This window comes from Drosophila takahashii, chromosome 3L, assembly GCF_030179915.1.
Source record: "Drosophila takahashii strain IR98-3 E-12201 chromosome 3L, DtakHiC1v2, whole genome shotgun sequence".
Taxonomy (NCBI): domain Eukaryota; kingdom Metazoa; phylum Arthropoda; class Insecta; order Diptera; family Drosophilidae; genus Drosophila; species Drosophila takahashii.
Window position 1 is genome coordinate 248,350 of NC_091680.1, and position 13,466 is coordinate 261,815.

Consider the following 13,466-nt stretch of genomic DNA (forward strand, 5'->3'; position numbering starts at 1 on the left):
TCTCAGACAAACAATGAACGCTCTTCCAAAGTGTTTAAAGCACAGCATAAAAAACTACCCGAAAGATATAAGCGGTATGGGTTCCTGTTCCTTACCACAAGCTCAATTTATTTTGCCGTCCTAAAGAGAGCATTTTTTAACCCATCGAATTCTTGTATAAAAATTATTGAATGCTTTATTTCGTAATATTTGTATTTATTAAAGTTCAGTTACTTTTTTCTTATGTTGTATACGTACGTAAACAAATTTCACTTTACTTTGGGGGAGTTGCTTCTACGCTCTTCCTTATGGAATTAAAAGACTCAGATAAATACTGCCCCTAAGGATGATGTATTTATGAATTTGCATGCTGTGAGTGAGCTGTTCTTCTTGACTTTGTAGTTATGAATGTACGGGTATGGTTGTAAAACTGCTTACAGAAAAATACATTAAGTCGTAGTTAACGTTCTAAGTTTATATATGTGTTTATTAAAAAGATAAACCATGTCTTTGAAATGGTACAATTTTTGATCAGAATATGTATGAATGTAAGTATGTTTGTCTGTATTTCGACTTGTATATTAATTTTGGGAATGGTATTTCCAAATTTATATTTTAATTGTACCCAGTGAATGTGAGTTGTAAACTACTTTAAAATGCCAATTGCCTACGTTGCAACTACGACGGATCTGTGACTTAGACCGTCGTGTCTCATTCTTTGTCTTTTTGTTTTTCTTCTTTCTATAGTAGGTTTTTATTTTTTACAATATTTACACTAAGTGTTTTATTAATTTAATATCTGCGAATGACAAACTTTTTACCATCTCTTTGATTTCTGTATTTATTTTACTTTTTTTGCAATACCATTCTGTTTTCTTGAGATGAGATACAGAAGCTGATACTTGCCAAAATGTTACACCAATATCAGATTAATTGTTTGGTTTTCGTTTTAGATTTACGGTTAATATTATTTAAATTCAATTGAAGAACAACTCTGCTAAATTTATGAAGGTGTTTAAACAGTCACACAATTTAAGAGGCTGCGTTTAAGAAATATCCTTTATTCCGATAAGGCAACTGCCTTTCATTAACCATTTCAGAGACTGATGGATGTTGGCTTGGATGTACGTATGACTTTCTTTTTGAAGTAAACTAAATAATTTGGTATTTATGTAGGTATGGTATTGTATGAATATATTTTTATTCTGCATTGCATAAATATGTTAAATTCCGCAAAGTTGCTATTACGTTTTACAGTTAAACATACTGTCGTTTATATTAAGTTTATCGTTTGCTTGAAAACCAAACTACAACATTAATCAATATGTGCATTTAATTAAAATGCTTTTTGGGTATACATAGCAGACACTTAATGTCATTACGATTTTTCTGTTATGAATTTTTTAAAAAATAAGTTCAACTTAAACTATTTGCATCGGATTGATACAAACTAACACGGGGCAATTAAATTATCGAGTATGAAATCACTTAAACGCGTCCTTTGCGAGCAGCTGCATGGAAATGAAAGACAAGATATAACGGTTGTGAACGGTTAGTAATTCTCTGAGAAATTACAAACTTTATATTTCTTTTCAATAACGTCTTGTCTATTTCTACCTTTTGGAGGCATAAATATTCAAGTACTGTGATCCTTTATTTGTTTAAATATTTTGTATTTATTTAAATAAATAATAATGACAGTTGTTCGTATGTAAGAAAGTATTTGGAGACCTAAAATTGTAAACTAGTTAACTCACCTTTATCTTTGTTCTTACGCTGTTCCTTGGCACTCTTGTCCTTGGACTTTCCGGGCTTGCAGTTCTTCTTAATGACCCGAGTTGCTTCGCAGGACGGATCACTGCTCGTTTTTAGCTTATCAGCTCTAGTCATTTGTCCAGTTGCGCATTCCGACCAGGATCCCTTTTCATACCGACAGGCTGTTGGAAAAAGAAGAAAATTAATGACTCCATGTAGGTCGCAGGCACCTTTTTTTTAAGTGATTCACTAGTTTAGGAGCACGTAAAGTCCTTAATTATTACCTTTTTTACATTTCTTCTGAATGGTTCGCGTTTGGTCGCATGCTGGATCGCCCTTCTTTAATGTCAAGGTTCTAGAACGCGTATTAGTTTTCGTATCACACTCAGTCCACGGGTTCTTGCCGTATCGGCATGACAAACCTAAAAAATGAGTAACGAAGTTAGTTATTGTATATCCTGGACCAGCCGCGCTCACAGGGAATTATGGTATTGATTGAAGCAGCCCCTGACTCACCGTCGCTCTTGGTGCCACGCTCGTTTCTTATTAACACTTCGTGATCGTCTTCCTCCCATACCTCACCGTGTATGGCAGTAGTGGGCTGGGTCTGCTCCGCCACCGGAAGTGCGAGAGGTGTTTCCTGGCCCTCTGTGGTGCCCCATACTGTGCTACACAACACCCCCGACCATGTCACAAACGATGCCAGTAAAATCGCGTTACAATTATTTCTCATGGTGTGACTTCTACTGCTGCTGCCCACTGCGAAAAAAGAAAAACCCATTCCTTAACAAAAAGGAGATTGTAGATACATATACGGGAATAGCCCCAAGAAAAATGTATGCATAATACAATAAATAATAAGGTGTGTTATGTGTGTTTTAGGTAAAAATAGATCTAAAGGTCTAATTTAAAAAAAAATTAATCGTTCACATTGCAATTGTCAAGTCCAAGTCCATTTGCTTCAGTACACACATACAGCACAATCGCATAGAGCAATGCTTTAACATTATATACATTTATAATTGGCACTGATTATACAATTAATTTAGCTCCGATTTCTATTTCCATTTTGTGAATTCATCATTTTATTCAAACTTTTCTTGCTCACAACCGATAAAATTGAGGACCAACCGTTAGTTATACACACAAAACAACTCCAGACTCAGACACAGTGCAGAATAGCTTTTTACGGCAAAACTGCTCTCGTTGCACGACTCTTCGAAACTGAATGAAATGATATAAGGACAGCAGCATAAAAGGCCACGGCATGTATAATATCCTGCAGGATTTTATGCTCATCAGGAAGCCCTTTCTCTCGTTTTTTCTCGTTTGGAGTCGCCTCCATGTCCGTTTCGGTCGTTTGTACTGAGAGAGTGCGCACCGGAGCCTGGGCTTTTATCAATGAGCTGCGCATGTTCTACACATAAATATTTTACATTCTATTTTTATCCAGGATTCTGTGTTCCTTAACAGGCTCCTCTTGGCTACTATCTAGGCAAAAATAAATGCGTCAAAGTCTGGTCGAAGACATCCAGCTTGTATGTTTCCAAGCATACATCTAGAAAACAATGTTAAAGGACTTGTACGCCAATTAGCACCTGTTCAAAAATGACGTGGCTTGCATGCCCAATATTGTTTTGTGAGGATAATCAATGAGGCCATTGGCTCATAATGGCATTGTGCCCCACCCTATTGCGATTTGTGGTCGATTGGTCGTCGTGTGTTCTTTTATGGCACACCGATGCACCGCCCACGTCTCGGCCATTTCCATGCATTTTGTACAGCTTTAAAGTCTGCAACCCCAGTAATTCTCCCTAATCGAATCTTTTTTAAAGTTTTATTTTATGGTCAACTCCGTTTTATACAATAAGCCCTTGCAAATCACCTGTTGATATAATGTCTCACCTGTCAAAAAATCAAAATATAAAAGCACGTTTAATTTGAGCCAAGGAAAAAGAGTTTCTTAGGTAGGACTGACGTAAACGTATAGAAATGTACAAAAAGGTGACAAAACGGACCTTGTGGGGGGTGAGAAATAAGGGCAGCTTTCCTCTCCTATCCCCTTAGTGGTACGGGATTGCCTCTGTTTAATTGGCACTGCAACGCCTCGTAACCAACAACCTGGGGTCAGTATGTAGGCGTTATTGAGCCCAACAGCTGTCATAAAATTTAATAATGCAAATGTAATTAAGTCACCTGACCCGGCTTCACGTGGTCAGGCTGTCGTTTTGTTCTGCAGCCGCACCTTAAACAATGAAATTGATGACGCAGCCTGGCACTTCTTTACGAAGGCCAAACAAATTTGTTTCAAATTGCTTGATTTTTGTGTTATTTTATATTACTTTTTTGCAAGCATATACCTTCCACCTATGCCTTAATGATTTGGTCAATATTTCTTAATTAGGCAAGTAACGCTACAAAAGGATTATATTAAACGAAAGCATGTTTTCAGAAAATACAGATAGCAAAATTTATAACTCGACTTACCGCTCGCGGCTTGTAAAGATTTCTAATGGAATATTTGGAATCCGCAGTTTTCGTTTAAGGCTCTTTTTCTGTTCACAAATACTGTGCTATTTTATGCCTAGCGAAAATGAACTAATTAAACAATCATTTAAGTGCATACCCGAATCTGCAATTTTATGCGAACTTTAACTAGTGGACAAATCTGGACCGACTGGATTGAATGTGAACGAAACTACGAACAAAGCCGGTGTTCCAGTCAGTTGAACAACCCCATTCATACCGAATTCCGGGAGTAAACGAACAAAAGCTTCCGGTGAAAAGTAGAGGTGAAGTTATCATTGATTCTTTGGCCAGTGGTCCGAGCTCGTTTCCATGGCAACTTTTGGGGTTCAGGAACAAGAGCGAATTAGTATGCATCAGCGCGTAGGTACCCCAGTGCTTATCAGTTGTTGGATAGCTGTTTGTGTAGGCAGCCAAATTCGGTTTCAACACTCTGTGACTGGATGGAAAGTACATAGCAACGTTAACAAGTCGCATTTCTAAAAAATATAAATCATTAGTTATATATATGTGAATAAGTAAACAAATTCTTATCGAACTCCGATCGGGAACAGAATTAAGAGCCGCTCCCTAATTTCTTGCTGCTATGGTGCAATAATTTCGCGGAGACGATGGCATATAGGATGCTAATAACGTATAATTCAGCGAGTGCCACCGAGCGGAATATTTATTTGGCCTGGTTCCTGATCTCCGACCTTATAATGTTCTTTGCGCTGTCTGTGTCGCTGCCAGTGATTGGTAACGCCTCAGCTTGTAAGACTATTAGTAGCTGCGATCCATTCCTGCCAGTCTGTGCGGCGTCAACAAGTGAGCACCAGTTTTTCTACAGCCACTGTGAGATGTTGCGGGATGCCTGCCTTACGGGCAAGGGTGAGTGATCCGTTGTGAAGAAAAGTCGTTGAAGCGCTAATTCTTTTAAACTGCAGATTGGAAAATGGACTACTTCAGCCACTGCAATGTCAGTAAGCTCTAGCCCTTTCGGATACGTTCGACTTGCACACAATTAACTGAATCAGAACAAACAAGTTCAAACAATTCGATTTGTGTATATACAAACATTTATAATAAAACGGCTTTTAAGTCTTAACTGTATTCTAAGCGACAAGCTGCGTGCCAATCTCCAAACTAATTAGTTAGCTAACTCGGACAGCTTCTGACGTCTGAACTCTTTCCTCGCCTCGTCGAGCAGCACGTTGTGCAGCAGATTTCGGTTCTGTGAGTGATCCGCCACGAGCGACGGGTAGGGATTGCCACGGAGCTCCAGCACAGACTGCCTGTAGTAGATGCCGGGATAGTCCCGAGGGGCCTTGTACATGCGAGTGTAGGACACATTGTAGTTCTCATAGCGCGGCACCAGCACCTTGAAGAGCTTGTGCACCAGTTGCTTCTCCAGCAGCCAGTAGTCGGCCAGTTCCATGGTGGCCGCGTGCCGGTCCCCATGGCGGATAGCATTGGAAATGAGCTGCGGGAGGAGGAATGCATAGTTGGACCTTCGCATGGAATCAACCGGCCAGTGACGACTCCTTACCAGTTCCGCGTAGCCACGAGCTTCATCAGCGCGGTTGTAGAACAGTTCAATGCGCTCGTGCTTCACCAACGCCGTTACAGTCTTACGCAGCTTCAGCAGCCGCCCCTCCGGACCATCCGCATTCTTTAGGTTGCGCCTATTGGGCCGGACTGCGATGCGCAGCTGTGACATCAGCTTAGTCACATCGGCTTGATTCATTTTGCCCTAGTTTGGACGATTTAACAAAATTGAATAAATACGAAATCACGTAATGCGCCGCCGAACAGCTGGTCGGCCGATACCGATAAGTTCATGCTAAGCGCACTATCGCACTATCGATATCTATTGTACCAGGGCTGGAACGCTGCCAAATTAAAATTAAACATTTTAAAATTTGAAAATCCGCTATTTTAAAAAAAGGGTATAGGGGGATTCCCTAATCTGTTGAATTGCTGAATTGTTGAAAATTCAACAACAAATTTCAGCAATTAAGGGAACGACCTAAAATGACTCCTGTTGAATTTTCAAACAGCTGTTATTTGTTGAAAAATTTCACGGAACTTAAAGCATGTAAAATTAGATTTATTATTGCTAGTTACTGTCTAAAAGTGTTATAAAGGTAAAAAGAACCACAAATATGCTTTCTAAGTTGATTTTAAAATAAATAATTCGTACTGGTGATACTAAAATGTTACAGAGTTGCCACGACTTTTAAAAAAAGGTGACAACTCTGGCTTTTCAGCAATTCAACAAAATTTTCAACAGCCCCGAGGCTGATGAATTGCTGAAATTTCTGAAAGTTGACTTTGTATGGAACAGCTGATTAACAGCTGACCAAAATTCAACAATTCAGCAATTCAACAGTTTAGGGAATCCCCCTTATAATTAATTATATCCCTATTGAACAGTTAATTGCTGAATATATTAATTTTTAACTGCGTTTTTTAAGTTTAAGTTTTGTAAATGATGTTATAAACAAATCTAAAAGTGTTGAAACCATAGAGTGGTAAATTTATGACGTATCCGCGGTACATATACTGTGAAGGAAAAACTTAAAAGATATCTGTGATTTGATACTCAGTACTATCGCAACGCAAGGCCCGATAGCGCACGAGTACTCGATACTATCGCGGAAGGCCCGCCCACCCCCAGCCAGCACGGTCACTCCAATTTCAGTGAAAATTTTTTAGATTTTGTGTGCGGTTCTTCTCTTGCTCAAATAAGTTCATTAGGTTGGAAGCGGTGTTTAGCCCCGAAACGCAATCAAACACTATTCGCTATTGAAGCCAAGTGCCACGGCCCTCTGCTAGTAACTCCCCCGCATTCGAACGAAAAAATGGCAACAACAGCGAACAGCGCGACAGCTGCCGGAGCAGCAAAAGACGCCCCGCCAGCGCCAGCCAAGTCGTTGTCCGGCATTGTGAAGCAGGTAAGGCGGGGGAGTGGGCCCTTGTGGGATTGGGTGCTGGGAGTACGGATTCTGGCCCGAATCCCAGTGAGAAAATAAGTGAAATGTACCATCTATCTTTCATCAGCGTGGCAAAGGCGGCGGAAAGCGGCCGAGTGCAACTCTGACAAGTGCGAGTGAGACGCGTATAGACTCGGTGCGTGTGTGTGACACGTTGCACACGCTCGTCCGATCCGAAGAAATGAAAGTTATAGGTGCCAAGCTGGCAGATTTTCTTCGCGGCGGTTGTTGTTCTTGCTGCTGCCGTGGACCGGCACCCTCCGCGTCACCAGCGAGGATGGCTGGCCGGGCCTCGGGAATTGTTTTGCGGAGCTGACTCTTTTTCACCCTCCGAGACCCAATTTATGCGCTGAATGGGTTCGTTTCTAACCTCCCAGGCGAGTGCGAAGGAGCCCTTTCCTGCTATTAATGAATGTAATTGGCCCTGGGCCTGCTTAGTGCGGCACGTACTTTCACCTCTGGGCGGCCTTGTTGCCAGCCGCCGTGCCTCGATGGCCATTTTCAGTCAGCTCCGTGGACTTTTGTCCGCGTCGATGGCGATAGTGATAACAACTATGGATGTGCGAAGAGCAGAGTTTCGCGGCATAATCTGGCTTGGTGACGTTGGCACCCTGCAAACAAAGTCTCGACATCCCGAAAGTCGTCTCGCCCTCACTCGAAAAACCTGTTGATCTCTCAGGTAATAGCCGACGCCCTAGTACCTGCCCATTTACATATTGCCCTCTGTGCGCTTGCTGCTCGTCATTTGGAATTTGTCCATGGATATGGGATGCGTAGATACGCGTTTTCCTGGAGCCCATCCAGTACATATTTGAGCAGATGCCCCTTACTTTTCTGCACCCTAAACCGGTTTGAGGGCAGGCCTGTTTTCAGTTAGGGTCGAATCATCGAACTTCTTTTACCAAATCCGACGAGCGACCGGTACTTGAATTTTCAATATGTCCCACATATGCGGAAGATTTATAGCGCAGGCGCTATCGGCAGGAAACTGCACATGTTGTTATTTAATTAACTACACACCCAGCTCACGCACAAGCCGAGTTTTGGTTTTGGTTCCCTAATTGGTAGGTTTCTGCGGGGTAAAATTTGAGTGGCTGAATAACTCCCAATTTCACGTGATTTAACAAAAATACTCGACATATCGATAGTGCCAAGTGGCGATAGGGCCATCGCTGCCCGTCCACCTCTAGTCTCTAGCCACACGTGCCTTGCATTTTAACCTCACTCCCTCACTCGGACTGTTCCAGGTTCTCTCCGGCGACACTGTAGTCATCCGCGCGACCAAGGGAGCCCCGCCCCCGGAGAAACAAATCACCTTCTCGCATGTCCTGGCCCCGAAGCTGGCCCGTCGCCCCGGCGCTGGTGGCGACGAGACCAAGGACGAGCCCTGGGCCTGGGAGTCGCGGGAGTTCCTGCGCAAGAAGCTGATCGGCGTTGAGGTGACCTTCACGTTCGACAAGCCCGCCAACTCGAACCGGGAGTACGGATTCGTGTGGATCGGCAAGGACAAGGAGACCGGCGAGAATGTGGTCGAGTCCATTGTGCGCGAGGGTCTGGTTTCCGTGCGCCGCGAGGGACGCCCCACGGCCGAGCAGCAGACCCTCATCGAGCTGGAGGACCAGGCTCGCGCCGCGGGCCGCGGCAAGTGGTCGTCCAACGCAACTGTCGCCGACAAGGTGCGCAACATCAAGTGGGCCCACGAGAACCCCGCCCACCTGGTCGACATCTACGGAGGAAAGCCCATCAAGGCGATCATCGAGCACGTGCGCGATGGCTCCACCGTCCGTGCGTTCCTGCTGCCCGACTTCCACTACATCACGCTGATGATTTCGGGCATCCGGTGTCCGGGAGTCAAGCTGGATGCCGATGGCAAACCGGATCTGAGTGTGAAGGTGCCGTTCGCCGACGAGGCCCGCTACTACGTGGAGACCCGCCTCCTGCAGCGCGATGTGGAGATCCGGCTGGAATCAGTTAACAACTCCAACTTCATCGGAACGATTCTGTACCCGAAGGGAAACATTGCCGAGTCGCTCCTGCGCGAGGGACTGGCCAAGTGCGTGGACTGGTCCATGGCTGTTATGAAGACTGGTGAGTTTACCTGCTTTTTTAAGCCAAGTCCGCAGCTCGATTGCACAGCACAGCACCGAATTGGTAAATAACCTATGGTTGTGCTGTTCACTGTTTGCAACCGGCTGCCAGAGAAAAGACGGATTCCAAGAATTTTGCGACTGACTACTGTCGCTGCGTTCATTTCACCCCGTCGACATCAACATCTGCCAGCCAGATTTCGCAAAAGAATTATACTGACACTTTGACTAAAAAACGTTTACTTTTTAGGCGCCGACAAGCTGCGTGCTGCGGAGCGAATTGCCAAGGATAAGCGCCTGCGCCAATGGCAGGACTACCAAGCAAAAACACCCGCTTTCAACTCGAAGGAAAAGGACTTTTCCGGAACCGTAGTGGAGGTTTTCAACGGCGATGCCGTCAACGTACGCCTCTCCAACGGCCAAGTGAAGAAGGTCTTCTTCTCGTCCATCAGGCCGCCACGCGACCAGCGTGCGGTGGTTGGCACCGACGGCGAGGAAATCGTTAAGGCCCCACCACGCGGAAAGAACTACCGGCCCCTTTATGAAATTCCACACATGTTCGACGCCCGCGAGTTTCTGCGCAAGAAGCTGATCAATAAGAAAGTGCAGTGCAACCTGGACTACATCTCGCCCCCACGAGAGAACTTCCCTGAGAAATACTGCTACACCGTCTCCATTGGCGGGCAGAACGTGGCCGAGGCCATGGTTGCCAAGGGCCTGGCCACATGTGTGCGCTACCGCCAGGATGACGATCAGAGATCTTCCGCCTACGATCAGCTGATTGCTGCCGAGCAGCAAGCCATCAAGGGACTGAAGGGCCTGCATGCAAAGAAGGACAACGCTACACTGCGAGTCAACGACCTGACCGTTGACCATTCCCGCATCAAGGTTCAATACCTGCCTTCGTGGCAGCGTGCTCTGCGCTCTGAGGCCATTGTGGAATTCGTTGCCAGCGGGTCCCGCCTCCGAATCTTTGTGCCAAAGGACAGCTGCCTGGTCACATTCCTGCTTGCCGGCATCTCATGCCCGCGCTCTTCCCGCCCAGCGCTGAATGGAGTTCCTGCCCAGGAGGGAGAACCCTACGGCGACGAGGCCCTGACCTTCACCCGCGAGCGTGTCTTGCAACGGGACGTTTCCGTGCATATCGATACCACCGACAAGGCAGGATCTTCCGTGATCGGCTGGCTCTGGACGGACAGCGGTGCCAACCTGTCGGTTGCCCTGGTGGAAGAGGGTCTGGCGGAGGTGCACTTCAGTGCCGAGAAATCCGAGTACTACCGCCAGTTGAAGAGTGCCGAGGACCGTGCCAAGGCCGCCAAGAAGAACATCTGGACCAACTATGTGGAACAAGTGCCTGAGGAGAAAGTGGTGGTTGAGGAAGAGAAGGAGGATAAGGTGGTGGTAGAGCGCAAAGTCAATTACGAAAACGTAATTGTCACCGAGATTACCGAAACTCTGACATTCTTCGCTCAGTCCGTTGAGAACGGCACCAAGCTAGAGTCCCTGATGAGCAAGCTCCACGCCGACTTCCAGTCCAATCCACCAATCGCTGGATCGTACACCCCCAAGCGTGGAGACCTGGTGGCCGCTCAGTTCACCCTTGATAACCAGTGGTACCGTGCCAAGGTGGAACGAGTCCAGGGCAGTAACGCCACCGTCCTGTACATCGATTATGGCAACAAGGAGGTAAGTCTAGATGTTGATAAGAGTGTACTCCGCAAGTTCCTTAGATCCGTTTCCGGCTTGAAGTGAAACGCATGAGTCATAAGCTTGCCATATCAAATATGCATCCACGAATGACTTTATACGTTGCGTGATGGCGCAATGCAAACCCTACAGCTGCGATAACTGTGTTCACCGTTTCAAGTCGTATGGTATTCTCTTCAAAGGTACAGAGGTAGTTCCATATTTTTTGGCTCAACCACTGTCCAAAGTAGCAGGATAAAATACGCGCGAGGCAAGAGCGCAAAGTGGCTGGGGGCGCCACAACCACGCTGCAAATGTCTTCGAGTTGCGACACATCCAACCCAAAAAAAGCTAGGAGCGAACAATTGTGAAAGTACTAACACTAAATTCCCCTTTCAGACACTTCCCACAAGCCGCTTGGCAGCCTTGCCCCCAGCCTTCAGCAGCGAAAAACCGTACGCCACGGAATACGCTCTGGCCTTAGTCGCCCTGCCTTCTGACAACGAGGATAAGGAAGAAGCCCTGCGTGCCTTCTCCGAGGACGTGTTGAACCACAAGGTTCAACTCAATGTGGAACTCAAGGTGGCTGGATCGCCGAACTTGGCCACGCTGCACGATCCGACAACTAAAGCTGACTTTGGAAAGCAGCTCGTCGCCGAGGGACTCGTTCTGGCCGAGAAGCGTCGCGAGCGCAAGCTCAAGGACCTTGTGGACCAGTACAGGGCCGCACAGGAGGCAGCTCTTGCCGCGCATCTGGCCATCTGGAAGTACGGCGACATAACACAGGACGATGCGCCCGAGTTCCGCTAAGAGATGGCTGGAAACGTGGAGTAGGCCTGTGGCGTGATGCGCGTTGCTAGCCGAAATGTTTGTCTGCCACATACCCGCCCTTTATATACATAACAAGAAGCAACAACTTAAAGAATATGAAATTACTAATTCTATCTATACACACCAATATATATGATACATATACCACATTGGAAATACATACATACATATGAGCAATGGCATGGAAGAACACAGTACACTTTTTGTATGCTTTAAGCAGCTGGAAAATTATTAATAATTGTTTGGTCTTCTAGTTTTTTCAATCATGATCCTTTAAATAAATATTTGACACAACCTAGCATCAATTGGAACCTTTTGTAAGCGCTTGTCCCTCGTAAAGCATATTATGATGCTGCTTGTCTGAAGCATGCTAACCTTGTAACCTCAACATTGTCTTTTAAATTGCAGATTTTATGTTATTGTAAAGTGTTTTTTGCATTACTGAGTAAATACAATTAAATAATTTTTTAAAAAACCGAGTCGATAGCATTCACTAGCGCCGCTCCAGCGAATCCACTTTCTCAATGATGTTCTCAATGTTGAAGTCATTCGGCATCTTGAGTTTCTTTTGTCTGTCCAGCAAAGACTGTTTGGTGGCCAGATTCTCGTTGTTTCGCTGCAAAACAACGGCATCCGGGATGAGTCGTCCCTTCGCAGCACCCTTAAACCTGCAACAGAGGGTTCAGTTTCGATTTACCGGGGTCGGTTCACCCTTACCGTTCCAGCACGGCTACGTCCCTGGCTGCCTCCTCGATGGCGGTCTTGATGCGCTGCAACTCTATGCGCTGCTGCACTATGGTCTGCCTGTTCTCGATGCAGTCCCTCTTCTTGGCGGAGTAAAAGTCCCGCAAGTAGTCCAGATTGAAGTCGTGGATGTGGGAAAGGGCATAGTATTGCACGCATCTCTCGAGAAGTGACAGATCTTCGTCAGAGAAGTCGCCCAGCTCTACGCTGGCCAGCTTCAACTGCTCCTCGTACTGCTGGCCTAGGCCCTTCAGCGCCTTGATTTCCTCCTGAATCTTCAAGTTCTCTGCATCACAGGTGTAATTAGTTTTAAAATAAGTGGCTATTTTCAAATTAACTCACGCATTTTCATTGGGATCGCAGTCTATCGATGTAAACCCGATACTACTCGATACTCAGAGTGCAACATTTCAGGGCTGCAAACGGATCTGGAAAATGCTCAGTTTCAAATCGGGGAAAAATAGATACAATTAAAATAATTAAGTTACTTCCGTTAAGAAGACCCTTATCTTAAAAAACAAAGTACAACGATTTAAAAATAAGTATTCGATTAGACTTTTGTTATCGAACCAGTGTGACCGCGTGTGCAAAAGCGAGAAACACCAATAGCCCAATAGTACGGGAAATAGTTATCAAATTTTCGCTAGCTCATAAAATCGATTTGTACGGCTACTTTTCTTTGTTTACTTTCATTGTGCAAATTCATAAAAGACATTCGAAAAACCCTCTTTCAATACTCACGCGAGGCATTCGGGCTGCGGAAGTGCGGAAGTATTGATTTGCCCCGGCAAAATGTGAAGTAAAATGAATGGCAAATCGATCGATTTTTGACAGCGAAGTGGGAAAGTAGCGGTGTCTGGGTGTGTTGTGTACTGCGCCCAAC

The 13,466-nt window shown here is 45.2% G+C and overlaps 5 protein-coding genes across 6 annotated transcripts; 2 read left to right on the plus strand and 3 right to left on the minus strand.

Moving 5' to 3' along the window:
- Positions 1-174: 174 nt before the first annotated feature.
- Positions 175-2,990, minus strand: miple1 (midkine and pleiotrophin 1). Its single transcript, XM_017140500.2, has 5 exons — positions 2,866-2,990; positions 2,251-2,493; positions 2,019-2,156; positions 1,737-1,916; positions 175-1,490 (listed from the first exon to the last, which is right to left on the minus strand). The coding sequence occupies exons 2-5, from the start codon at positions 2,465-2,467 to the stop codon at positions 1,468-1,470; spliced, it is 558 nt and encodes a 185-aa protein (XP_016995989.2). The 5' UTR covers positions 2,468-2,493; positions 2,866-2,990; the 3' UTR covers positions 175-1,467.
- Positions 2,991-4,472: 1,482 nt separating this feature from the next.
- Positions 4,473-5,318, plus strand: LOC108056643 (uncharacterized). Its single transcript, XM_017140503.3, has 2 exons — positions 4,473-5,130; positions 5,187-5,318. The coding sequence occupies exons 1-2, from the start codon at positions 4,872-4,874 to the stop codon at positions 5,231-5,233; spliced, it is 306 nt and encodes a 101-aa protein (XP_016995992.2). The 5' UTR covers positions 4,473-4,871; the 3' UTR covers positions 5,234-5,318.
- On the minus strand, positions 5,296-6,075 carry mRpL17 (mitochondrial ribosomal protein L17). Its single transcript, XM_017140502.3, has 2 exons — positions 5,789-6,075; positions 5,296-5,722 (listed from the first exon to the last, which is right to left on the minus strand). Exons 1-2 carry the CDS (start codon positions 5,984-5,986, stop codon positions 5,390-5,392), a joined length of 531 nt encoding a protein of 176 aa, XP_016995991.1. The 5' UTR covers positions 5,987-6,075; the 3' UTR covers positions 5,296-5,389.
- Positions 6,076-6,935: 860 nt separating this feature from the next.
- On the plus strand, positions 6,936-12,137 carry Tudor-SN (Staphylococcal nuclease domain-containing protein 1). The gene is made up of 4 exons (XM_017140493.3): positions 6,936-7,196; positions 8,483-9,323; positions 9,573-11,008; positions 11,408-12,137. Exons 1-4 carry the CDS (start codon positions 7,104-7,106, stop codon positions 11,816-11,818), a joined length of 2,781 nt encoding a protein of 926 aa, XP_016995982.2. The 5' UTR covers positions 6,936-7,103; the 3' UTR covers positions 11,819-12,137.
- Positions 12,138-12,229: 92 nt separating this feature from the next.
- wac (wee Augmin) lies at positions 12,230-13,462 on the minus strand. 2 transcript variants are annotated; one of them, XM_070215692.1, is made up of 4 exons: positions 13,325-13,462; positions 12,926-13,011; positions 12,557-12,869; positions 12,230-12,507 (listed from the first exon to the last, which is right to left on the minus strand). In XM_070215692.1, exons 2-4 carry the CDS (start codon positions 12,933-12,935, stop codon positions 12,333-12,335), a joined length of 498 nt encoding a protein of 165 aa, XP_070071793.1. In that variant the 5' UTR covers positions 12,936-13,011; positions 13,325-13,462; the 3' UTR covers positions 12,230-12,332. The 2 variants fall into 2 exon arrangements, with proteins under 2 accessions (XP_070071793.1, XP_016995984.2); XM_017140495.3 differs by having other exon boundaries at positions 12,926-12,999; positions 13,325-13,450.
- Between the last annotated feature and the right edge of the window lie 4 nt (positions 13,463-13,466).

Excerpts from the sequence above, each read along its gene's own strand:
- miple1 (XM_017140500.2), bottom strand. The coding sequence starts at position 2,467 with ATGAGAAATAATTGTAACGCGATTTTACTGGCATCGTTTGTGACATGG. Across the intron at positions 1,917-2,018 it reads TCAGAAGAAATGTAAAAAAG|CCTGTCGGTATGAAAAGGGA; the intron begins GTAATAATTAAG and ends TTTTTCCAACAG. Across the intron at positions 1,491-1,736 it reads GCGTAAGAACAAAGATAAAG|CTGCTCGCAAAGGACGCGTT; the intron begins GTGAGTTAACTA and ends ATTTCCATGCAG.
- LOC108056643 (XM_017140503.3), top strand. The coding sequence starts at position 4,872 with ATGGCATATAGGATGCTAATAACGTATAATTCAGCGAGTGCCACCGAG. Across the intron at positions 5,131-5,186 it reads TGCCTGCCTTACGGGCAAGG|ATTGGAAAATGGACTACTTC; the intron begins GTGAGTGATCCG and ends TTTAAACTGCAG.
- mRpL17 (XM_017140502.3), bottom strand. The coding sequence starts at position 5,986 with ATGAATCAAGCCGATGTGACTAAGCTGATGTCACAGCTGCGCATCGCA. Across the intron at positions 5,723-5,788 it reads CTCGTGGCTACGCGGAACTG|CTCATTTCCAATGCTATCCG; the intron begins GTAAGGAGTCGT and ends CTCCTCCCGCAG.
- Tudor-SN (XM_017140493.3), top strand. The coding sequence starts at position 7,104 with ATGGCAACAACAGCGAACAGCGCGACAGCTGCCGGAGCAGCAAAAGAC. Across the intron at positions 7,197-8,482 it reads TGTCCGGCATTGTGAAGCAG|GTTCTCTCCGGCGACACTGT; the intron begins GTAAGGCGGGGG and ends GGACTGTTCCAG. Across the intron at positions 9,324-9,572 it reads CATGGCTGTTATGAAGACTG|GCGCCGACAAGCTGCGTGCT; the intron begins GTGAGTTTACCT and ends TTTACTTTTTAG.
- wac (XM_070215692.1), bottom strand. Across the intron at positions 12,508-12,556 it reads GACGTAGCCGTGCTGGAACG|GTTTAAGGGTGCTGCGAAGG; the intron begins GTAAGGGTGAAC and ends CCTCTGTTGCAG.